Source organism: Poeciliopsis prolifica, unplaced genomic scaffold (genome assembly GCF_027474105.1).
Source record: "Poeciliopsis prolifica strain line A6 unplaced genomic scaffold, Auburn_PproV2 SCAFFOLD044, whole genome shotgun sequence".
In the NCBI taxonomy this organism is placed as follows: domain Eukaryota; kingdom Metazoa; phylum Chordata; class Actinopteri; order Cyprinodontiformes; family Poeciliidae; genus Poeciliopsis; species Poeciliopsis prolifica.
The window spans coordinates 1,824,638-1,851,517 of NW_026562419.1; the positions used below are offsets into that span (position 1 = coordinate 1,824,638).

Genomic DNA, 26,880 nt, shown 5'->3' on the forward strand with positions numbered 1-26,880 from the left:
TCTCCATAGCAGGCATGAAACAAACCACAAAACTGAATGGGAGAAACTTCTTAGCAAGAAGTAATAATGGATGGAGTAACATCAGATCTAGTATCCAGATCTGATACATCTAATGTATCTATTGTTTTACACTTGTGCAAGTGTATTAATGAGTTTTATTATGTAACCAGGTTGCTGTGTATTGCAGACTTCTGCCCAGGAACCTCTTGAAAATGAGATCCAGATCTCAACTGGGTTTACCTGGTTAAATAAAGGAAATATATGATGATGATAATAATAATAATGTTACTAGATAGTAGTAACATTACTAGACATGTTACTAGATATATATGTTACATGTATCTAGTAACATACATGTATATGTGCCACATAGATGTAATACTTGTTAGAATAATTATGTTTTGTTATCATTGTTACATTGGTAGTTATAATAGATTTAGTATTCACATCCCTGAGAAAAGCTTTCATACTTGTTAGACTTTAGAGCTGCAGCCGCTTTTATCTTCGGGATACTCCTATCTGCCTCCCTCCACATTATTTTCTACTTTCTACTTTGTAATAAAAGAGAAAGCCTAACAAAGGGTCTTCAGAGCGCTCAGTGGACGGCTTGAAGCAGCATTTTGCTGGGTTCTCTCCTTTTGCAAAAGCTTTCATAAAATTCACTTACGTTGTCTGTTTGTTCTTTTATTTAGATTCGTAAATACCTGTCATCTGGTGCCGTGACCCGGATCTCTACGAGCCGTCGCTGACAGGCAGAGAGGACACGCTGAAAACCGTGCACGGCCAGAGTCAATAGGACCTGGAGAAAAAGACCCGGGAAGTGAATTCTTCGCCAGGCCAGCGACCTAGGTCCGAGTTTGTCTGCCGCGGGCGGGTTGACGAGATCCGACCGGACAAGACGAACCGACAGAAGCGTGAGTGGATAAGCGTTTTTTTTTCTTTTTCGGGTTCAAGTCCCAGTTGATGTTTATCAGCTAAACAGGTTGGGAGGCCTTGTCAGAACAACTTGACTAAAGTCCCAGAGGGACAGAATCCCTGTTGTCTCAACTAAAATCTACAAGAGAGGTGTTTTTAGAGCCCCTCTTTTAATGAGGACTTCCCATAAGGAAGAATCCTCGCACTGATAGGAAATTGTTTGTTGCTGCGATTTTTATTGCTGTTTTATTGTTGCTGCGATTTTCATTGCTGTGTCATTGCTGTTGTGTTTGTGTGTGTGTGTGTGTGTGTGTGTGTGTGTGTGTGTGTGTGTGTGTGTGCATACAAGAGTGAGTGGTGCTCATCTCTCTCTGTGAGTAAAACTTTCTGTCCTCGGAATTAGAATCCTAAGTGAAGAACCGGACTTAGGATTCTTCACTTCTAGACTGAGGCTAGTCTCAGTCTAGAAGCCTGTTCTTCAGGGAACACTAAGCTCTGACCTCCAGCACTTACTTGAGAGAGAGCACAAAATATCAAGTCACTTCTAAAGCTAAATTGCAGAGTACTTAAATAATGGGAAATAAAAAATTCTTGTAATTCCTCACTTGTTGAGGATCCCGCAGGGGATGAAAAGTACATGCTGTCCAGATTTCCTGGTAGCACAGTACACATGTCAAAATGGAAGAAGAAATATAAGATAGATGGGAAATTAAAAATTGAACAATGGCAAACAATAGTGGGAATATTAGAAAAAAGCATAGCTAGAAAAAAAAGGAAAAAAATGGAAGGAAGAGAGAAAGAAAGGAGGAAGAACTGAAATGTGCTAAACAATGGTTAGATGCAACTATAGAAAGATGAGAACAAATTAGAAAAAAAAACAAAGATAAATGGAGTAAAAGTGAGGAAGCCACTACTTTGTTTGTAAAGCCAGAAGATAACGAGCCCATATTAGGTGCAATGCAGGCCCCTCCTCCGCGCACACAGGCAGCGCTCCCCTCGGCTCCTCCAACTCTCACTCCTGCAAAATCCCCTGTCAGTTCCACAGTCAGTTCTCACTCCAAATACACTTTATCCACCTCTTCCTGTCTCCCCACCGTTGCTATATGAGAAGGAAGGAGCAGGTCCCAGTAATCAGGGACATTCATATAATCTCAGGCAGTACAAACAGCCAAAAGTTTTGAACAGCTTTGACGGTACAGAACAATATCCAATGATCCAGGTCCCAAACCCAAATCCTAGAGATGGCCAGTCACCACACATTTATGTTTTTAGACCCTGGACCTTAGAAGAAAGAATAACCTGTTGCAGAGGACCCCGATAAGCAGATAGAAGACATGGCTGGATTTATTCACTCATACAGACTAAATGGGGTAGAAGTAGGAGAAGCAGCCATGTCCTCATTAGGGAAAAATTGGGCAAAAGTAAGGGGAAATTATACAGGGAAAGCAACAGATGACAACAATTTTTTTTTCTTTTCAATGTATTGATTACTTGGTAGAACAATTATAAAATAAAGAAAATGACACCAACTTGATGTGATGATCCTTTGGCTGTATGTTTGGGGGGTCAGCGATCAGAGTTTTGGTACCGACCTGGACATTATCCAGCCTCATTTCTCACTTAGGCTTAAAATGAGAAGAGGGCTGCTCGCTGACTTCACACCTCAGCATTAGGATCAACAGACTTAAAGTAATTCATTGATCTCTGATAAGATGTTTACTCAGACTAAGTAAATTTGAACTTAAATTAACTTACATTCTACATTAAAATCTAACATGGCAAAGGATAACAGACTGTGGGTTTAACATGTTTCATTTTTATATGTGTTCGAATAAGTAAATGACTTATAACTTTTAAATAAAATGTTGGGTAATAAGAGGCTAAAACTATATAATCTAAAGAGAGAAAAGATATATAGATATGAAATATATATATATATATATATATATATATATTTAGAAATAAATAATAAAAAAAACACACAGAAAGAAAGACAAACTTTAATTGACTCCTATTTGCTTCTTTCTTTTTCCTCTGTCTGAGCCTCGCTGCGGTGCGTCTGACCTCTGACCTCAACTCAAACCTGTCTTGCCATGGCCGAGATGACATCCCTCCCCTGTCACCAGCTAATGACAGTGATCAAGAAGACAAAGAAGATCAGAAAGACAAAGAAGAGATCCTCTGATCCTAATTTCCTGACACCTGGGAACTGTCATTGAGCAACTACTGCATGGAGTCCTGCTGGACATTTGGACTGAAACTACATTCCTGTGTTTGGGTGCAACTGAACTCTCACAACCTCCGCTGGTCTTCTCCCTGACATCAGCCTGGAGAAGGAAGGATAATGTGCTTCAGAGACAACAAATTGAACCGTTTGACCCTTGTTTCATTTGTGGACAGCATGGACATTGAGTGAGGGACAGTCTGGGCAACTCAAAGATCCAATACAGAACCAGTTGGACTGACAGGAAACTGCAGAGAGAGAGGAGGAGAGGACCACGCTGCAGCGACGCCAGCAGCAGGAGGAGGAGGGAGAAGTGAGCTCATCCAAGATAAGTGTTATACACATACGCAGCTGTTATAAACTGCTACTGCAATGAAGACTTGCTTGCTTTATAACCCTGTTCACATATTATCTAGCCAGAAAATAAAGTCTTAACGGCTTTTATGTTCAATGATAGACAAATTCTCTCAGTTTGTCCCTTTTAACTCTGAGTCCTGAGCAGCAGGACCACTGCTAAGGACCCTGTTAGGGTCCATGAGTCACAGGTTGGGAAACCGTGAAGGGAAAACTGCAATCGCTAAAACTTCAGCAAAGAACTAACGGAAATTATGCCACTAAATTACACCAGCTAAAAATGATCAAAGATTCTAAGCTAATAATTATTTACAAAAGTTTTCTTTTTCTTTTTTTTTAGGACTATCTTGATAATACATGCTAGAGTGGATTTAAAATCAAATATCTCTGAATGTTAAAAATAAAATAAATAAATAAATAAATAAAAATAAGAAATAAATGAAATAATATTAATTTGAACAGTTATGAATCTACATTTTATTGAAATTGGTGAAGTGTTTCAGCAGGAGGAAATTCAGTTGTGGCTGGTTTCCAAACACATCAGAGATAGCTCTTAAAATGTATACATTACTTAAAAGGAGATTCTGACAACTAAAGATAAATATTAACACATTAAAAATGTTGTTAACAATAAAAGAAAATTCTTGAAGCTTCAGAAATCTTATAACCATTTGAGCAAAGGAAAACAATAAAAGCAGACTATAATTTTGTGGCTGAAAATCTGATTAATTTTCCTGTTTCTGTTTGTGTCACATTACGTTGATGGAAATGAGTGTGATTATGAGAACAAACAGACTGTACTCAAGAACTGAGTAACTGATCAAATTATTATTTAAATCATAAAAATTACATTGTCAACTGGTCTGAAATGCAAAGTTAAATTAAATTGTGATATTTTATCTAACTAGTTACTCCAAATTGATGTTTGTGAATGAACATAATGTTTTCTAGATAACGCTTAAAACCTTTAATCCAAGTTTGATTGATTGATGATCATTAAATTCACAAAGAAATATTGAATTAGAGGATTAAAAGAAGAAGAACAGGACAACATGGAACTGAAAACGTCCTAGAACAAGATGAAGAAGAACTAATAATAGATAAAACTAGTTTAGCAGACATGCCAGATGACGTTTTCCGCAGGCAGAAAAACGAATGCGGATAACTAAAGGTGCAAAATGAATGATGAGGAAATTTTTCAAGTCAATAACAAACCAGTTCTCCCAAAGTCTTTATCTAAAGCAGCCGCAATTGTGGCACATGGGCGATGCCATGTGTCAACAGGGGGAATGGTGGGGATAATACTACAGTATTTCACAACATATGGACTAAATTCTTATCTATAAAGTTTTGTTCTGCATGTCCAGTCTGTTAGACACAATCCACAAGGGAACATAAGGCCAAAAAGGGTTTTCCAAAACCTTCTTATCCATTTTAAACAATGCATATGGATTTTATTGAACTCACACAAAGTGGAACATGCAAATATTGTTTGGTAATTATTGATGCTTTTTCTAAATGGGTTGAAATAGTTCTAGCAAAGCATCCAGATGCTTTGACAGTAGCTAAAGCTATATGTAAAACTATTATTCCAACATCACAAACTATACTGAAAAGTAGATTAAAGAAAATGTATGGAACCAATTAAGACACCGTGGCCAGAATGTTTAGATTTGGTAAAGTTGTACACGAGAATTACACACACACAAGAAGGATTAACACCATTTGAAATAATTCATGAAAGACCATACAGATTACCAATATTTTCTCCAGATTTGCAACATGCAGATGAGGAGCAAACTGGCAGATTACATGATCAGGACTCTGAAACAGAAGGAGGTGTCAAATGCAAATTTACTGCCCTCTGACTCTCCTCTCCCGCAGGAAACCACTCCCACCAAGCCAGGAGACTGGTGTTTATCAAAGTCATAAAGAGGAAGAGCTGGGCCAGCCCGCGGTGGGAGGGACCATTCCAAGTGCTGATAACGACTCCAACTGCTGTAAAGATTGCTGAACCACCCAGCTGGATTCATCTCAGTCACTGTAAGCCTAGGTGGGAGCAGGTGGGAGTCCACCTTCACAGGGGTTTGGCTTTTTAGGATGCAAATAGAGACACGTCTGTTTGTCATCAGTGATGTTCCCCTGAGCACTCAGTGAACGGCTTGATGCAGCAGTTTGCTGGGTTCTCTCCTTTTGCAAAAGCTTTCATAAAATTCACTTACGTTGTCTGTTTGTTCTTTTATTTAGATTCATAAATACCTATCAATAATTTTTTTACATTAAAAAATGTATCTTAATTTTGGTGTATTGTTCAATTTATTTGACTCAACATAATATTTATTGATCCCAACTTAAATGTTGTTATAATTCATAACTACCTATAACTTTTACTTTTAATATAACTCATTAATGGCTTCATGTTTTGGTTTGTTTTTCCTTTGACTGGCTGCTAATAACAGGACAAACAGGTTGTCTTTGACAAAATGGCCGCTCTGCTTCCTCCTCCATATTAAACTAATTTGCATTTTGTACAGTCAAAACATCTCAGGCCACATATTGAACTTGGCTTGAATAAAACAAAATACAACAATGTTTTAAAGGGTTTTTATTTACAAGAGTCAAAGCTTAACATCAGTTTCAAATTAAACATGATAAAACATTTATTGATGCAAAAAACAAAAGCAAAGAATGGAAAACAGTAAAAAAAAAGTTTCTAATTATCTACAATTATTATTATTATTATTATTATTACTTTGCAAGAAAAACAACACACATTGTTACCTTTGACCTTTTCCCCGTGACGCATGACGCACTTGCCTCTCGCGCGGTGAGATAAGGCGGCTAACTGCGCAGCTCAAGCTAGCGAACGTTCAGATTACAAAACAGTTTTTGGTGAATTTGAAAAAAATAATTTTTGGTGAAAACATTGGAGTCGGCTTGCTACTGTCAGATAACGGAAAACGTTAAATGTTGTATCGTTTCTCCTTCAGCACGGAGTCGCGGTTTAAGCAGAAATGAAATATAACAAGACAGGCGGAGGAAAAGATAGGCGCTCTCTGAGTCCACCTTTCTCTGAATATTGTTGAAATAAGAATTTTAAAGTAGCACAATAGTACATAAGTTAACTTTTAGGTTAAGATAAACTTAGATACAAATCCAAACTGGGACAGCTGGTGACTCTTTGAACTTACATAAATTTCTAATCAGAAAGCAGTCTTATACTCCTTAAGGAACATTTCAGACAGGGAGTATATTGGCTATCAGGGCAATAAATTCTTTACTCAGGGTTGAATAGTTCAGGCAAACACTAAAAACTATAGAAGTCTGTTCCAACATATAATCAAACATATTGGTATATTTCTTTAAGCATTAAAAAGTATGTTTTTTAATTAGTTACTTATTAGATCCAAACTTATAGTCATTATTTAGCATTACATTTTGTGCAAGCTTGGTTAAAAATACAAACTACTTTCTTGTGGAAACATTTTGAGATAGAGATAGCGCTGCAGCTGCAATCATATATCAAACTGGACAGCGGCTGATACGAGAAGGGTTTGCCATATATCTGCCTTTGGGGCTCTTGAGCAGGAGGTAATAAAATTAACATTAAGACAGCCCACACAAAGGAAAAGAACACACCTCCTAATGCATATATTTAAATGAGGAGAATATGCAGTCTATAAAAATGGTTTGTTTCACAGCAGAAGTTTGAATCTCTTTGTGCTGAGTGAGAGTTTCCCGGAGGATGCATCTTCTGTTATTCTTTTGTCTTTTTTTACTCAGTTCTTTGTCTCTGTTTTGTAATGTCTTGGACTTTTGCTCTAGGTGAGATGCTTATTGTAAAGTTCTTCTTGAATTGAATTTCTCTGGATAAAACTCTGAAAATCTGAAGTCTGACGTCGTATGATTGCTCTTTTCTCTCTGCACACTTACACAGACACAGGAATTCGGGACAAAGAATTAATTAAAGAGCTAAATCAAGTTATTCCTCTTTTTAATTCTTAACAATATCTACTGAGCGGGAGGAGACAGACAGGTGAGGAAAAGCTGTTCTTATCTATCGATCCGGTATTTTTATCATCAGATATTACGCTGTTGTTGTTGTGCTATGAGCTAGCTGCTAGCTAATGAGTTTGCTAGCAAAGTAAGATAACTAAAGATTCCCTGTATTGTTAATAACAGTAGTCATTCTTCAGTATTATGCAATAAGGGCACATCGTCCGTCCAAAACCTATTATCTCCATCATGGATATATGTCTGATTTTCTAATTTTCTTTGGTGAATGATGTACATTACATTTATTCTAGCATTAGGTAAATGTATCTTGAAGGAAAATTTAAATAAAAGTCCAACAAGGATATTCATTTAGAATTAAAAATAACTCATCCTGAACTACCATGATAGATATAATGTATACAATAATCAAACTGCTTCTGTCCAATAAAAGCATGTCATTAATGAAGGGGCAAACATAAACTTTTATTTGCACACATCAGAAATCTTTGGTTTTGATTTTAGGCTCTCCCCAGACGTCATGTGAGAATCGCAAGCAAAACTTTGAATAGCAAGCAAAGATTTCTGACATGCGCAAATAAGTTTGTTTGTTTTGCAAATAAATTTTTTAAGTCATGAGATAAAAAATTGTGATTTCAGTTTTAAAAAAATTTAGTTAAACTTTTTTTTGTTGAAAAAATGTTACAATTCAAAATGTCTTGATCACAATTTTATTGAGGTTAGTATTTTAATAGAATAATTGTGAAACTAATTGAACTCCATAGGAGAGATCTCATTTTCTCTGAAATTAATATTGTTATGCTATGGACTGAAAAACATATTGGTTTAAACACCAGGGTAAAGAATTGTTAGTGTGGTTTATTATAGTGTTCTGATCATAATTCTTTGTTTTGCTTTTTTCAGTTCAAAGACGCACGTAAAGAGAGACGTCAGAAAAAAAAAAAAGGATCTGCTAGAAACAGCGAAAGGTAGTGGATTCTTGACCAACTGTACCAATCATTCACAGTGAGGTTATTAACATTCTTCAAGACATGACCAACAGAAAACTGTTGCTATGAACAAAAGAGAAGAAAAATAGCAAAACATGCTTAAAAGTTTGAAATTTGTTTTTAAACAGTCAAAAGGCAAGAGACTGAAATAAATAAGACTTCACTCAACACAGAGAAGATGAGACAATGAGGAAAAAAAGAAAAGAGAAACTGACTAGAAAAAAAGAGGAAAGATTGAAGAAAATGAACATAGGTACTTACAAAATACACTAAAACACAATTAGAGTAGTATTTTCTCATAGTGACATGCATTAATTACATTTTTGCTTTTGTTTTTTTTCTGTAGTTCCACCTTAAAGTTTGATGCAGCTCTGTTTTTCTGAATGGACCGTCTTTATCTCCACTGCAAGTACAGCAACCCAGGCAGATGTTCTTTGATTGTATGTCTCACAATTTTGTAATCTATCATTGTTAATTAAACTCTGAAAGCTGTGTGACTTTGTTAATATTCTGTCCTAAAATGCTGTTAGATGTGCCCTTTTTTTGAGCACCTGCCCCTTTAGTGGTCTCTGCACGGCCCTGCTTTAAACATTCGTTTACTCCAAGCATTCACATAAACAATGAGTTGAAAATTATCTTTCCATCAAGCACAGAACATACATTATTAAAACACCACAAAGATATAAATTTATTTAAATTATTCATCATTGAAAAAAACCGAAACTCCGCCTTAACTCTATTTTTCACCATTAGAATAAACATTTTAACAACTTTTTTCCCCCAAAACTCCATTTATTTTATTTCTTCTACTAATGTAAATGGAAAACTTTGCCTGTCCAACAAGAAAGTTTAACAAATTCCACTTACTAGAATCTTTTTTTGTATACCCTGTGCCAAATATAAAAGCTATTCCAGACCAATAAACACAGCATTTCTTAAAGACATCTTCCAAAAAAATAAACAATGGTGAAAGTTGATTACAATCAAGAAACTTGAAAAACAGTTTCAATTTTTTTACAAAAAGGGGATAATATATTTATATCACTTCTAATTTTAACTAAAAAACTGTTTACACTTACAGCACCAGGCAAAATCCTCCATTGAAGGTCGCTGACCCTCTTATTCAATGGAGGTTTATAAAAAACTCTCCATATTGGTTTCTGATTATCTCTGACTTTAAACCATTCTCTCCAAACAGTATCAGTTCTTCCACTTAGTTGTTTCTTATTCAACCCTTGAACAGTCCATTGATACAAACATTTTCCATTTAACACATAAAACATAAAATCCCAGACCAAGGTTAGCTTTGTTCTTTAATAACTGAAATCATTTGAAAACTACATATTGCATTTATTCCGGTCGTCTTTGTCCATCATAAAATTTTATGCCATTGTTATCACACTAAGGTCTCACTAATCACATGCAGAAGGCTAAAAGATGCTGGAAAGGTTGCCAGTCCATCACAGGGCGACAGATACACACGAGTCATGAAATCCTCCATGCACATACACACATATAGGCCGTTTACAGCAGAGCAGCTCATTGACCCAACATTCATATTTTGGACTGAGGAAGGAAGTCAGGGACCCATAACTTCTTTATAAAGTTAAAGAATATTTTAATAATTATTCTATATTTAGAATACTTCTATAAAATATGATTAGAAATATTTAAAAATGTAATATTTATTTAATTAATTGATATTAAACAGCATCTGTCACCCCATAGCATACAGAACAAATGTTATGGTAAAGTTTTCTTGTTGACAGGTGAAACTGCCAACATCAACTCAATGCAACCAATAAGAAACAACAACAAACATAATAAAGCTATAAATGTTGTTTGCTAAGTTTTCTTGACAAGCAGCTAAAAAAGAAGTTTGAAGTTAAAAAGCAGAGATAAAAATCGGACTGAGTTTCAGAACCGTCGGTTTGTTTCTTCACCTTCTGAGGGTTTTCTCCAAACCAAATGTTGGCTCCAAACATGCATGTTTAGACAGCTTATAAATTCAATAACTCCAAATGTCAGCAATATTTTATTCAAGCTTTAAAAAATGATGGACTACTGGAGGTAAATGTATTGATTATTTTGACTGTATTGATCCAGTATTGGTCTGTCTGGTTTCAGAACAGGAAAACACAACGATACTCTGACCCAAGATAATGGACGGTACTGGTTCTGTTAGATCCTTGTGTCTGTCCAGTACAGACTCGTGTACTGGTTTTGATCCAGTAGATCATAATAATTGTTGTTTTGAGAGCTTTGTGTCATTTTCTCACAGAGAGCTGACTTCTGGTTCTGGTTCGTTGCTGTTGCAGTTCGTTTGGGTGCTTTCCCTACTTGAGGCCACTCCTGCACAGGAGGAGTTTGAGTTTCCGACATTAACTGTCTGTCACGGGCTGTTGAAATCTATAAACAGGTGAGCAGATGGAAGTGAATTATTATCGGTGTTTTATGTTCCTGAGTGTATAAAAATAAATAGAAAGAAAGAAAGGAAGAAAGAGAGGGAGGGAGGGAGGGAGAGAAAGAAAGAAAGAAAGAAAGAAAGAAAGAAAGAAAGAAAGAAAGAAAGAAAGAAAGAAAGAAAGAAAGAAGAAAGAAAGAAAGAAAGAAAGAAAGAAAAAGAATCAGATTTTATCTTGTTTTTGTGGTTTTCAAGGTTCCTACCAGTATTTGACCACTAGATGGCAGCAGAGTGTAGAACATCTCAGACTGAATAAATTGTTTATTAATTCTGCTGAATTGAACTTCAGGTAAATTGTGAACATTTTATCTCTTAAGTTGAAGAAAACCATTGATTGTGAGAAAGTGATGATTGGTTCATGGAGTCGGCAGGTTTATTGATCCTCTGGGTTGATTAGAGACATTGTTACCTTTAACTCGGTGATGATTGGTGGTAAAAACATTGGGTGGTAAGTATCCTATCAGATTAATGCTTCAAAAAGTGTGAAGGACTGATCTGGTGTTGATGCAAAGATTACATGGGGTCATAGGTCATAAAGGTTAATGCCTTACACTGCACACACCCAAACAGAAAACAAATCAGAACTATTTAACATTTTTAGCCGGATTGTGGTTGAGTTTGTTTCAATGTCAACGTTTCAACAGGAGTTTATGCAACCGATGGAAAAATAATATGGCCTTTCAGGTTTATGTTTAAACTCTGATCACCTGCAGGCTCAAACCTGCAGGACTCCCTGAGGCGCTTTGACAAGTAAAACAAAGGCTCCTTTTATTCCACTGGAGTCAAACTGCAGTCCTGAAGGGCCTGAAATCTTTAGATGAGCCTCTGCTGCACCACCTGAATATGATCATCAGCTCATTAAGTCTCTGGAGATCTGATCCACACAAGGAGGAGGAAATGAAGCCATTTCATGCCAGTGTTTCGTATCCGTGGCTCATGTAGAAACTGCAGGACATCTGGAGGACTGGAGTTTAAGATCCTGCTGTAGACAGAACAAACTCCTCACTGATACGACACCAGCACTGACTCATCAATGTTCCAGCAAGAACTCCATTTGGAAAATATGTTTGGTTTTATTTATCTTACAACTTCTGAGTTTAATGATGTTTGTGTGAATAAACCTCACCACTCTAATAATGCTTGAAACAGCAACCCAACTTCAAAATAGTGGCCGTTTTTTAATGTGATGCTAATTTAAGCTGTATTTACCCACAGGCAGACATTAGATGTCTCTCTGTGGACGGTCCAATGTCTCTCTGTGGACAGTCTAATGTCTCTCTGTGGACAGTCTGATGTCTCTCTGTGGACGACTTAATGTCTCTCTGTGGACAGTCTAATGTCTCTCTGTGGACAGTCTAATGTCTCTCTGTGGACGACTTAATGTCTCTCTGTGGACGGTCTAATGTCTCTCTGTGGACGGTCTAATGTCTCTCTGTGGACGGTCCAATGTCTCTCTGTGGACGGTCTGATGTCTCTCTGTGGACGGTCTGATGTCTCATGCCACAGGACGCGCCACACAGGCATGTTAATGAAAGTAAGAAGTTGTTCCTGGATTGTGCATCTACAGACCTGCCTTGTTCCTGCACTTAAATCCCATTAAATCCCATTAAATCCCATTAAATCCCATTAAATCCCATTAAATCCCATTAAATCCCAGTACTTCAGGCGATTAGTGTGTAAGAAGTGTTACATGCTACGCTTTGTTTGTTAAAGATCATTTAATGTCAGTTCTCTTTCACCTGTGTCACTGCCTTTTGACCTCACTATTATCCACTTAGCCAAATCATAACACTTTAAGTACCTTGAGATTATTACAGATAAACTAAACTGTAGTTAAAAGCTTTAACTCTGTCAACATGTCTGGCATCTTATCAGCCCGACTAAAGGAAAACCAGAACGTTTCTGATAAAGTTTAGATGATCTGTGATCATGTTTGCTTCGGATCAGTGAAATCAGTCTGTTTTCCTACAAGTGTTAATCTTTCAAATGCATTTCAGTAATAAATGATCGTTTATTTAATATCAGATGAAAAGTAAATGTGAACTTTGTTGATAACTTTGTGCACATTCAGTATTATTTACTAAAACAAACTAAGCTTGCACTTACACTGGTTTCAATATCAAGTACATATTAGACAAACCAACAAATTATTTTGTTTTTATGGTGAGGAGAGAAAAAAAACTGGATAACTGAGGAATTAAACAGAGAAAAAACCAAAGCAAAGAAAAACAGAAACAAAACAAACAACCCAGGATCCAGACACCCTCATTTTATTTTATTTTTTTACATTTTAGTTGAAATAAAAACATTTAAAACAAATTACAAAACAATCTCTTAATACTGTGAACATATAAGTGCAAAAGGATGCTGAGCCGGCACAAGGCAAAAGCAAATAAAGTATCTACTTGAGGCTTCAGCTGAAGTTCAAGAAAAAATGTTTCTAACTGCATTTAATGAATTATAAGCAGCACATCTGTTAACATCTGTTAACTGACTGCAGACTCTGTCAAAGCCAGTAGTTTATGTAACAAAGAGAAAAAGGCGAAAGGGGAGCAGCTTTAAAAGTTCCTATCAGTTTGTTACATCAGTTTATGCATAAGGAGTAAAGATTATTGCTCTAAAAATACAAAATCAATCATAAGCTTTTTCTACAGCTGTGCAAATACTATAAGAAAAACAAATGATTGCTCCACACATGATTTTAACATGTAATAATGATTATATGTATTTTGTTCTTCATCAAATCAGATTGAAATATTTGTGTAGCTGAACTGGAAGCTGCAACATGATGATCTGATAACATGGAGACAGAACAAATATTTATTTATACATATTTATCTATAAAATATAGCTGAGATATTCTTCTGCAATGTTTCCATATATATGGTTGTGGAACTTAAAATATTTACATTTATATTTCAGATTAACACAATGAGTCAGAATGACATGAATAACTATTAAATGAAACTGTTTTGCTGTTTATATTAAAGTTCATGTCAAACTTATGAAAGTTGCTAAACGTCCCAAAGTTCCTACTTTTTAACTTAGACTCAGACTTGTACTTTATTGATCCCTTGGGAAGACTCCCTCAGGAAATTAAGGATTTAACAAATTGTTAACTAACAAGCTGTTTAAAGATTCCCATTATTTAAATTTTATGAAATCAGATGAAAATACTATATTGATCTGTTTTGAATGGGAGAATAAATCACATTCCTCTATAACTTTAAGATTCTTCATCGTATTTTTCTTTTTGCTTCAACATACAGATGATACATTTTCTTGCCTTCATTGTCTTCAGTTCACCAAAAGGTGATCAGAAGTTTTTCCTTTTCATATCAGTCTTGGCTACAAGAAAAAAGATCAGCAGTTAAAAACATGTAAGATATTTGGAAATTTAATAAATTACTTCAATAATTAACAGATGGTAGCATGTTGAATTACTTTCCCATGAACTCAGCCAGAGGGCGCTAAAGTTTACTAACGTTTACATTTCATTTGTCTTTTGCCTTCATTAAAACCTCCATTACCACTAAAGTCACCAGATTAGAACCAGATTCAACATCTTTACCTCGTTGATTGTCTTGTTTTATTTCAACACAAGACAAAAACACAGCCAGAAAAATTACATTCCTAAGACCTTCAACATTTTAGAGAAGATTAAAAACACAATGAACTTCATTTCAGGACAGCTTGGCTGGAGCAAAGAGAGCTGCTCCAGAGAGAGTGGGGGCGTTTAAAGGAATGTGTGTGTGTGTGTGTGTGTGTGTGTGTGTGTGTGTGTGTGTGTGTGTGTGTGTGTGTGTGTGTGTGTGTGTGTGGGGGGGGTGAGACAGAAAGAGAGAGAGAGATGGAAACCTATTTCAACAATAAACTGAACTCCCCACACTGTTTGATAAATGGGATCAATTGTAATGACTGTGACAGAATAAAAAATATTTTTGTAAAGTGAGTCAGGATGACATTAGATGTGAATTGGTGGTGTAGAAAATAAACTGAATTGAACTGAAAAGTAACTGAATGTTAAGCAATTGGGAAAGCAACAGCAAAATATTCACAGATGTAATTACAAAATGTAGTTAAATATATCAATAAAACGTATATATACCACAATGTGGTATATATTTATAAGTTATGTATTGCTCTGATGAAATGAATGTTTGACCAGAATCACATCTCACTTTATTTTGAAAATCTTGTTCTCTCCTCGCCCTTCCTTTGACTCTCTATAACTGTGTCCACATTGCCAAAACCTCCAGCTGCTCTGTTTATCAGAGTCACTGAGAGGAGAGCAGAAACTAAAGATTTGCTTTCTGAGCAGAGGCCAAATGAGTGCCAGCTGTTTCTCAAAGTTACTTTTATTTTAGAATAGCTTCAGTAAAACTCCTGGATATTCCAGGGTAACAGAATCAGAGATAAATTAGGACAGAAAACAGTTTCACAAGAATTTTAAATTTGATAAACCATCACTGGAATATTTTAAAAACTCACCTCGAGCCCATTTACGGTACGTGTAAATACACAAGATTAGTATGAAGTTGTAGAGGATGAAGAGGAGGAGGCCACAAATCACTCTTTTCCAAATAAAACCAGGACCAGTACCAGGAGGAGGAGAAGGAGAAGGACGAGGAGGAGGAGAAGTTTTCTGCTTGGACAACTCTAGCTGCAAGCAAAAAAAAATTTAATTAAATATTTTATTTAATTTGTGGCAAACAAAAGCTATAAAATGTTCAATCACAATACAAAATGGAAGAACCAGAATCAGGTTCATCCAGTGGGTTTGTGGACCAGTCCTGAAGAACTGCGGTTCTGAAAGTGCCTGGCTGTCAGTCGCTCTGAACAGAGAAGATTAAAACTCTAATGATCTGAACTAGAGTTTTAATCGAGCCAGTCATTGATTCAGTTATTGATCCAGTCATTGATTGAGTCATCGATTCAGTCATTGATTCAGTCATTGATTCAGTCAATGATTCAGTCATTGATCCAGTCATTGATTCAGTCATCGATTCAGTCATTGATTCAGTCATTGATTCAGTCAATGATTCAGTCATTGATCCAGTCATTGATTCAGTCATCGATTCAGTCATTGAATCAGTCATTGATTCAGTCATTGATTCAGTCATTGATTCAATTATTGATTCAGTTATTGATTCAGTCATTGATTCAATTATTGATTCAGTCAATGATTCAGTCATTGATTCTGTCAAGAAAATCCGAGATTATCCCTCTTCCCCATGCTGGAGATTTTAGTTTAACAGTAACAACAAATAAAGTTATCTTTAAAATTTATCACACAAGTGACATCTAGACCCAACAGTAGACCCATGACAACCAGACTGCAATAAAATAAATCTGCGTGTTGTTTTTGTCTCCTGCAAACTTTGCTTTCATTATACTTATTTTTTCTATCTAATCATAAAATATCATAGTCAGAGAGAGAGATGAGACAGGAAGAGCAGGTTTCCTGGAAAAGAGGAAGTGAGTTTACAGCTTGCAGCTGTATAAAAATAGCTGAGACCAGTCCTTGTTTAAAAGCATAAAAGTTTTAAAGGATGAAATCTAAACATTTTGAGTAATTAGATAAGATTTAAAGTAAAGTACTTATATTAATATTGGGTTACTTATAACAATACTTAAATTTACACTCTCACTTGTGGGAACACTTACAAGTAACTGTAACTTTAGAGTAATAAGTTGTGGTTATCATTAAATTATAAATTAATGTTAAATTAAAGAAACTAAAAGGGTTATGAATGTGATTTTAACATTGAACTTGAACTGATGTAAAACATGTAACTGCTATTAAAGATCACTGATGATGTGTTGGAGGTGGATAGTAGGTGAAAGGTCAGGGGTAAAATGGGGACAAACGGGAAAGCAGAGATGACCAAGACCTTATTAGGAGATAGCTTGTTGAACAACTTACACGTGTCAGAGACATGGGAGGAACATTGAGCAACCCTGAGACATTAGCCAAGACATCAGGACAAAATGTCTCTAAGACAGTGATGGATATGAGTTTATCTGTCCAAACATGTTACCCAATAAAGCACAGCAACAGTGTTAGCCAATGAAAATGCACTGAAAGCGGGTATAAACCCTATATAAGGGGAGAGCAAAAGAGGAATCTCTGGTTGGATCCTCCAGGCAGCTTCGAGTCAAGACCGAGATGGACAAAGAACTCTGCAGCTGAAGAAGAGCCGGGGCCACAGAGCCGAAGACTGTCCTGTGCACGGGGACCAACCCATGAGCCCCGCAACATGTGGCTTCAAATTGGACTTCTCTCATCGGCTGGGTTCAGACCCCAAGGACAAAGATGAAGATCAAGACAAAGACAAAGATCCAAGTCCTGTGTGACCTCACCATCGATGCAGAGATGAAAGCTCATCAGACCAACAGAGATCCCTGCCTTCATCAATCAAGCTCCTCTTCCTCCTGCTGCAACATCTTCTTCATCATCGATCCAGTTCTGGGGTTCGAGACACCGAACTACGTCCATCTCTCTAAAAGGTTCCCTTTTTAGTTATTAGTATCAGCGTTAGGGAAAGACAGGCTGGATAATTGATTTTACTTATTTGATTATTTCTGCTACTTAATTAAGATGTACTGACTTGCAAAATTGCTTTACTAATAAAATTTAGAAAATCTAAAAGATATTGTGGACATTCAATTAATGAGTCCCATCAAAGTTCTTTGATGGTAGTAAAATAGCTGTGATGTTTGATTCTGGGGAAGAAAACTAGGGAATGTTTTATAGGTTGCTTTAGCCCAAATTTAAAACAACATCCTTGGGACTCGCCTGAGTCACTAAAACCAACCTGATTCACTAACAAGTGCGAAAAAGAGAAGGAGCGACCGTTAACAGATGTGCTCTGTGAAACTAGTTGGCTGCTGAGTCTGGCTAAATCACAGGGGGAAGAAGGACGAGACATCTGGATGGGGGTCGTAGAAATCAGACGAATCCTTTCTGGAAACCAGATTGAACAGAGTTTACTTCAGTTCTGGACAGATTTAGGAAACTCAGTTGATCCGTTAGATGGAGAGCTGGCAGCACATCTCCCCTCTCAGAAGAGGAAGTAGTGACTGAGAGAATAGAGAGTGAAGGAAAGGGGGCAACAATTGTTGCCGCTCAATTGTTGTTGAGCGGCAACAACAATTCAGTCATTGAATCAGTCATTGATTCAGTCATTGATTCAGTCTTTGATTCAGTCATTGATTCAGTCAATGATTCAGTCAATGATCCAGTCATTGATTCAGTCATTGATTCAGTCATTGATTCAGTCTTTGATTCAGTCATTGATTCAGTCAATGATTCAGTCAATGATCCAGTCATTGATTCAGTCATTGATTCAGTCATTGATTCAGTCTTTGATTCAGTCATTGATTCAGTCAATGATTCAGTCAATGATCCAGTCATTGATTCAGTCATTGATTCATTCATTGATTAAGGCATTGATCCAGTCATTGATTCAGTCATTGATTCATTCATTGATTCAGTCATTGATTCAGTCAATGATTCAGTCAATGATCCAGTCATTGATTCAGTCATTGATTCATTCATTGATTCAGTCATTGATCCAGTCATTGATTCAGTCATTGATTCATTCATTGATTCATTCATTGATTCAGTCAATGATCCAGTCATTGATTCAGTCATTGATTCATTCATTGATTCAGTCATTGATCCAGTCATTGATTCAGTCATTGATTCATTCATTGATTCATTCATTGATTCAGTCATTGATTAAGTCAATGATTCAGTCTTTGATTCAGTCATTGATTCAGTCATTGAATCAGTCATTGATTAAGTCAATGATTCTGTCATTGATTCAGTCTTTGATTCAGTCATTGATTCAGTCAATGATTCAGTCATTGATTCATTCATTGATTCAGTCATTGATTCATTCATTGATTCAGTCATTGATTCAGTCAATGATTCAGTCATTGATTCATTCATTGATTCAGTCATTGATTCAGTCAATGATTCAGTCAATGATTCAGTCTTTGATTCAGTCATAGATTCAGTCAATGATTCAGTCAATGATTCAGTCATTGATTCAGTCATTGATTCAGTCATTGATTCATTCATTGATTCAGTCATTGATTCAGTCAATGATTCAGTCTTTGATTCAGTCATTGATTCAGTCAATGATTCAGTCAATGATCCAGTCATTGATTCAGTCATTGATTCATTCATTGATTCAGTCATTGATTCATTCATTGATCCAGTCATTGATTCAGTCATTGATTCAGTCAATGATTCAGTCATTGATTCAGTCATTGATTCAGTCAATGATTCAGTCAATGATTCAGTCATTGATTCAGTCATTGAATCAGTCATTGATCCAGTCATTGATTCAGTCATTGATTCAGTCATTGATTCATTCATTGATTCATTCATTGATTCAGTCATTGATTCATTCATTGATTCAGTCATTGATTCAGTCTTTGATTCAGTCATTGATTCAGTCAATGATTCAGTCAATGATTCAGTCTTTGATTCAGTCATTGATTCAGTCAATGATTCAGTCAATGATCCAGTCATTGATTCAGTCATTGATTCATTCATTGATTCAGTCAATGATTCAGTCATTGATTCATTCATTGATCCAGTCATTGATTCAGTCAATGATTCAGTCATTGATTCAGTCATTGAATCAGTCAATGATTCAGTCATTGATTCAGTCTTTGATTCAGTCATTGATTCAGTCTTTGATTCAGTCTTTGATACAGTCATTGATTCAGTCAATGATTCAGTCATTGATTCAGTCTTTGATTCAGTCAATGATTCAGTCATTGATTCAGTCAATGATTCAGTCATTGATTCAGTCATTGATTCAGTCATTGATTCAGTCATTGATTCAGTCATTGATTCAGTCATTGATTCAGTCATTGATTCATTCATTGATTCAGTCAATGATTCAGTCAATGATTCAGTCATTGATTCAGTCATTGATTCAGTCATTGATTCAGTCATTGATTCAGTCATTGATTCAGTCATTGATTCATTCATTGATTCAGTCATTGATTCAGTCAATGATTCAGTCAATGATTCAGTCTTTGATTCAGTCATTGATTCAGTCAATGATTCAGTCAATGATTCAGTCTTTGATTCAGTCATTGATTCAGTCAATGATTCAGTCAATGATTCAGTCATTGATTCATTCATTGATTCAGTCATTGATTCAGTCAATGATTCAGTCATTGATTCAGTCAATGATTCAGTCATTGATTCAGTCATTGATTCAGTCAATGATTCAGTCTTTGATTCAGTCAATGATTCAGTCATTGGTTCAGTCTTTGATTCAGTCAATGATTCAGTCATTGATTCAGTCAATGATTCAGTCATTGATTCAGTCATTGAATCAGTCAATGATTCAGTCTCTGATTCAGTCTTTGATTCAGTCAATGATTCAGTCATTGATTCAGTCAATGATTCAGTCAATGATTCAGTCTTTGATTCAGTCATTGATTCAGTCAATGATTCAGTCAATGATTCAGTCTTTGATTCAGTCATTGATTCAGTCAATGATTCAGTCAATGATTCAGTCATTGATTCATTCATTGATTCAGTCATTGATTCAGTCAATGATTCAGTCAATGATTCAGTCTTTGATTCAGTCATTGATTCAGTCAATGATTCAGTCAATGATTCAGTCATTGATTCAGTCAATGATTCAGTCATTGGTTCAGTCTTTGATTCAGTCAATGATTCAGTCATTGATTCAGTCAATGATTCAGTCATTGATTCAGTCATTGAATCAGTCAATGATTCAGTCTCTGATTCAGTCTTTGATTCAGTCAATGATTCAGTCATTGATTCAGTCATTGATTCAGTCTTTGATTCAGTCATTGATTCAGTCATTGATTCAGTCAATGATTCATTCATTGATTCAGTCATTGATCCAGTCATTGATTCAGTCATTGATTCATTCATTGATTCAGTCATTGATCCAGTCATTGATTCAGTCATTGATTCAGTCAATGATTCAGTCATTGATTCATTCATTGATTCATTCATTGATTCAGTCATTGATTCAGTCAATGATTCAGTCAATGATCCAGTCATTGATTCATTCATTGATTCAGTCATTGATCCAGTCAATGATTCAGTCAATGATTCAGTCTTTGATTCAGTCAATGATTCAGTCATTGGTTCAGTCTTTGATTCAGTCAATGATTCAGTCATTGATTCAGTCATTGATTCAGTCAATGATTCATTCATTGATTCAGTCATTGATCCAGTCATTGATTCAGTCATTGATTCATTCATTGATTCAGTCATTGATCCAGTCATTGATTCAGTCATTGATTCAGTCAATGATTCAGTCATTGATTCATTCATTGATTCATTCATTGATTCAGTCATTGATTCAGTCAATGATTCAGTCAATGATCCAGTCATTGATTCATTCATTGATTCAGTCATTGATCCAGTCAATGATTCAGTCAATGATTCAGTCATTGATTCATTCATTGATTCAGTCAATGATTCAGTCAATGATCCAGTCTTTGATTCAGTCATTGATTCAGTCAATGATTCAGTCAATGATCCAGTCATTGATTCAGTCATTGATTCATTCATTGATTCAGTCAATGATTCAGTCATTGATTCATTCATTGATCCAGTCATTGATTCAGTCATTGATTCATTCATTGATTCAGTCATTGATTCAGTCAATGATTCAGTCATTGATTCAGTCAATGATTCAGTCAATGATCCAGTCATTGATTCAGTCATTGATTCAGTCAATGATTCAGTCAATGATTCAGTCATTGATTCATTCATTGATTCAGTCATTGATTCATTCATTGATCCAGTCAATGATTCAGTCAATGATTCAGTCATTGATTCATTCATTGATTCAGTCAATGATTCAGTCAATGATCCAGTCATTGATTCAGTCATTGATCCAGTCATTCATTCAGTCATTGATTCATTCATTGATTTAGTCATTGATCCAGTCATTGATTCAGTCATTGATTCAGTCAATGATTCAGTCATTGATTCAGTCAATGATTCAGTCATTGATCCAGTCATTGATCCAGTCATTGATTCAGGTTGGAGCAACAATGCAAGCTGCAGGATGGCAGCTCGGGTGTTTGGGTCTGCAGAGTTCTTACTTTACCTGGCCTCTGAAAGTCTAAGGAAACCTGCTGAATTTCATCAGATAAAAACTTTTAAAACTTTTCTGAATAATTAATTGAGCATATCATGCAGTCTGACAGCTCAGATTAATTAGAATGTCTGCATGATTGAATTTAAATTGTTTTTTTATAAAGTGCCTTGAAATAACATTTAGATTAATATCAATAAATTGAACTGAACCGATAGGTTTAATATATTTATATGTTTATGTATTTGTAGGATTAAGGCATGAAAACATCAGTGCCAATAATCATTTATTGGTAAATTACAATATTATTAAAGGACTTTGTTGGAGTGTCTTTTAGAGTTACTTTTTTGGCATAAACTGAAAAGAAATGAACCTTTTTCCAAAATTGTCTGAAAATTATTACAGGTTAATTAACATTATTTTAATTAATGTTACAGAACATTCATGTAATTTGAACAAATGTAACTTTCAGTAAATTCCAGCAAATATTGACTTAAATAAAAGAATAAAGCCAAGAAAAACAGGCTTCTTTAGTGTGTGCGTTGGAGGCAAAGCTTTAGAGATTGAGGTGAATTATACGGACTGGTTGAGTCTGAGAGTTGCATTTTTATTTAAAGGTTCTTTTCTTAAAGGTGACTGATATCTGACAGCCTGAATGAAACAAAGATCATCACCTTTCACTGCCAGCCAGCTCTTCGGTGACTCTCCTTTAGAAGGATGGACACATTTGTAGAAACCTTCTTCTGCTTTAATCGTCATTTTCCCTCGTTTCTCTTTCCCAATGAAGACGTCATCTTTGTAGAACGCAGCTTCAAAGTTTGAGGTGGAGATGCCATTTTCTTTGTAGAAACAACCAAGTGTCACATTTTCTCCCTCAAAGACAGGACATGAAGGACTCTTGAGGATCACACTTCCCTCTGAAATAAAACCATTTAATAAGAATCATGTTTTCTAAAAAGATAAAAAAAATCCAACTTTAGAGTAAACTCAGTGAAAATGCTTGTCCATTACCAGTAACAGTGATATTGACCCTGTTGCTGCATTCTCCTTGCTCAGATTGACACCAGTAGACACCAGTGTCAGTTGGGTAAGCATCCTCAATGGTGCAGGATTTGGAGATTGCTAAACTGAACTGACGTTCCTGAAGAGGGCTGGTCTTTATTGTACTCATCACTTTCCAGCCACTGGAGTTTGTCACACAGGTAAGAGTGATTTGGTCATACTGGAAGAACTGGGATCGGTCAGGAGTGACAGTCAGTGTAGCTGCATGTAAAGAGCAAAGAGTTTGGATTCATGTGATTGACAATAATTGACATTATGATGAAGAGATGTTGTTTTTGTTAACAATGATAACATTATTTAGTAAATGCCACAAACCACAACTGAAACATTCATAGCTAATAATGGAATCATCATGATTGCAAAAACTAATGGAGTGGATGAATTCAATATTTCTGAAGATAGAATGAAATGAATGAAACCAAAGACTGAGGTAGTTAGAGGTAGTTTCTATGTGGGTTTGTAGCCATCCAGAAAGACTCCAGTATTGACTCACTGCTCAGGTCATTGGTGGCAACTCAGCATTTCCTGCAGCTAAATACATTGACTGTGATAAATATGGCATAACAACCTCGACTGAGCGACTCAATGACTTTGAGTCATTGAGTCTCCAAACCAAAGACTCAGTAGTTCAGGTCCCGGATGGGATGAGCTGGGACTGTGTGGAGCCAAGTGAGTGGCAGAAATTGACTGCTCTAATTTATTTGTGTCTTCAATGAGCATACCCTAATGCTCCAGACTAACATGCATTCTTTGTCCAGGATGTTGCCCTCCTTCCTGAACCTTCACTTATCTGAGTTCTCTAATAACCAGGATTCCAACTTCAAGAACTCAGCTTTCCTGGCAAAGGAGGGCAAACATGGAAAAGTGATTCAGCTGCTTTCTTGATCACACTGATTGAGTTTTTACCCCTCAAGTGTTTGTTTCCTTGTATCACTGAAAAACATCCTTTAAAATGATGAAGAGCGAACTGAGCAGATTGCATTTCTCATTTGGTCCCACCAGTTGTACAGGCAGATGAGAAACCAGAGCAGGAGGGAGAATAATTCCAACAGAGACCAAAGAAAAACTGGCCAGGACTCACATTCCTGTCTAGCTAGTCATCCTGCTCTGGCTTCTCAAAGTCTTGGGTCATGCAGGAATAAATTCAAGCAGCATCAGCCTATAAACCAGAAGATTTGCCTTGAATTTTGGCCTGAATGGGGAGATTCTGTTGCCTCAGAGCTTTTGGCCATGCTAGCATCTCTGACATTTGCTGAGAGGGTCTTTAGCATTTCATGTGACCTCATTCACTGAAATATAGAAAGAGTCATTTCAGAGAGAATAACTTTCCCCAGTTTTGTTGAGGTCATTAGACACATTTTGCATGCACACCTTGTTGAAAAGCTGTCATTATTATTAGTACAAATAGAAACATTAATGAGATATAGTTTCATTTGTTGTAAAACTGCACAAGGGGTTATCCTCACCCACAAACCATACTGCTAAATATTTTGTTGTTTTATTTAATTTGCTATAAAGACCCAGTACAGTGTTTACAGTATTCAGTGCCTTATTAATTTAATGTTTCAACACCTCAATAGTTTCTCTGAACTTTCATCAGATTTTAATGAAATGTTACGCTGTTGCTTTGGTTTATTTTTTAACTTGATCATAGAAGTTAAAAATGGACCGGGGTTTTGTAGGTTACAAAGGGGGTTAAACCAAATAGTTTTTCTGTCTCAAAACTGATGAAGATTGCCCACAACCCTGTAGTGTCTTTAGGAGCAGAACGAACTTGCACATTAATGAAAATAACAAGCGAATATATCTTTTTTGTTTTTATTTTGTGTTTTTACAAAATAAATTTATGACAATTCATGTCATAAATGAAAATGTATTCTTGTAGAACTGTTTACAGAATGAGGATGGGTATTCAGGCATGTTTTCCACCTGGTTCTATTATCATTGTTTTAGTTTCCTGGGCAAGTATGACGTCAGCAAACTACAGAGATTAAACTTGATATATGACAAATGATGTTTTTAACACCGGACTGTTCTCTCTGTAAACAATGATTTTAACCCCGTTTCTCGTGCAGATGTCTGGTGGTGGTACAGTGGTGACAAAATTTTTAATAGATTACCTAGGAAGGTAACAGGGATGTGTACATTTGGTTTTATAAATAGTTTGCATCTTAACTACCCTTGCAGAACAGTTAAAGTTGAGCAGAAACGTTCCTCATCCATTGCTTATATTTTGGACATGTTCATTGCACTTGAGCGAGCTCCCAGAAATGAATGCCTTTTTTTGAATAATAAATTTTCCTGTTGCCATCAATAATTCTAATTCTTTTGTAAAAACTAATACTTTTTTAAAAACTAAAACTTGATGTAATCTTTTTTTACATTTTGTCGACTTAAACTGGGTTAAACCAAAATGACTGCTAAAAACAGGACTACAGTGAAAAAATAATCACACAAAACTGGAAAAGAAAAGTTTTTAAAACTTGTATAAATACATTATGTTCCTGTTTTGTTTCTATAGTTACAGGTGGAAAAATTAGTAAACTAAGAGTTTGCAAACGTCAACAACTAAAGTTGCAATAAATGCTATTTTGGTAACAGTTTATTTGAAGAGGTGTGCATAAGACTGACATGACTTTGTCATAAATATGACAAAGCCTGTTATGAGCATGAAGGAGACTTTATAAATGTTTATGACTTTGGTGATTAAAATTATTAAAAAGTCATTCAAAGTGTCAACTTTGCAGTAGTCTGTAAACGACGACACTTTTAATGCAAGTTTATATCATATAGAGTTTATACCCTCTGACCTCTGAGGTCAGAGGTCAGTTCTGCTGGCCTTGTTTTCAGCTTTGGTTAGTAACCACAGTCTGTCCTAAATAAGTTGTGCATCTCTGAACCAAATAATTTACCTTCCACTCAGGGGGATGGAACAGTTTTACAGATGAAAGTGCAGCTGCTGCACTTTTTTGTTTGTTTCATTTTGTATAAATGAAATGTATTTTATTTATGAAAATAGCTCCTACATTATGTCAAAACAAAAGAAAATTGACAAATCTAGGTAGAAAGTAAAATATACATTAGTCAACGCAAAATAATTCAAATGGCTTGCATAGATATAATTTGGTTAAGTGGATATTTAGAGCAAGATGGTTACAAACTGGATTATTCCATAAAGGAAACATCTCAACATGTTACTAAGGAATGCTAACAGACAGTTGGAGGCTAAATATTAAAATAAATAAATACCAAAGTGTTGCTACTTACAGAGCATGAGGCAGAGCGAAGAGAAAGCCATCGTGTTATGATGCTCTCTTCCGCTAAACCACAAAGTATATTCAGTTTCACCTCTGCTTCTTTCAGGAAGTCAGTGGCACATAGAACAGAGCAGTAAAAATGATTATATCATCATTATCAAAGAAAATTCCTGTTGTTCTTTTACTGAATGTGTTCATCTCAGATATCCTGAAAAGTGTTTTCACAAAGTTTACAAATTTAGTAAAAGATTATCATATTCTGTTCTTTACCAGCTGAACTAAAAACCACATAAACACTGACCTTGAGTTTCTAAGGAAACAGGAAATGAGCCGCGCTGCATGTGAGAACATGAGATACCCAGTTTGTGGCTGAAACTGCTGAAACTGACATGAGAAACAGTGTGATCGCTCACATCCTGTCAAGTTAGTACTTTTTGAATTCTTCAGCAAACACATTTTATTGTGACTTTACAAAAATGTTTGA

The 26,880-nt window shown here is 35.8% G+C and overlaps 1 protein-coding gene and 1 long non-coding RNA gene across 2 annotated transcripts; one reads left to right on the forward strand and one right to left on the reverse strand.

Annotated features, from left to right (window-relative positions):
• Nucleotides 1-8,440: 8,440 nt before the first annotated feature.
• On the forward strand, nt 8,441-8,988 carry LOC129376591 (uncharacterized). The gene is made up of 3 exons (XR_008607786.1): nt 8,441-8,512; nt 8,625-8,749; nt 8,843-8,988. It is a non-coding gene; the product is annotated as an uncharacterized LOC129376591 (long non-coding RNA).
• Nucleotides 8,989-10,771: 1,783 nt separating this feature from the next.
• LOC129376479 (sialoadhesin-like) lies at nt 10,772-26,427 on the reverse strand. The gene is made up of 4 exons (XM_055056096.1): nt 26,407-26,427; nt 23,089-23,340; nt 22,752-22,994; nt 10,772-10,848 (listed from the first exon to the last, which is right to left on the reverse strand). Exons 1-4 carry the CDS (start codon nt 26,411-26,413, stop codon nt 10,772-10,774), a joined length of 579 nt encoding a protein of 192 aa, XP_054912071.1. The 5' UTR covers nt 26,414-26,427.
• Nucleotides 26,428-26,880: the final 453 nt, after the last annotated feature.

Coding starts and splice junctions, on each gene's coding strand:
- LOC129376479 (XM_055056096.1), bottom strand. Junction 22,995..23,088: donor GGTCAATATCACTGTTACTG/GTAATGGACAAG, acceptor GTTTTATTTCAG/AGGGAAGTGTGATCCTCAAG. Junction 10,849..22,751: donor GAGCTGGCTGGCAGTGAAAG/GTGATGATCTTT, acceptor CCTCCTGTGCAG/GAGTGGCCTCAAGTAGGGAA.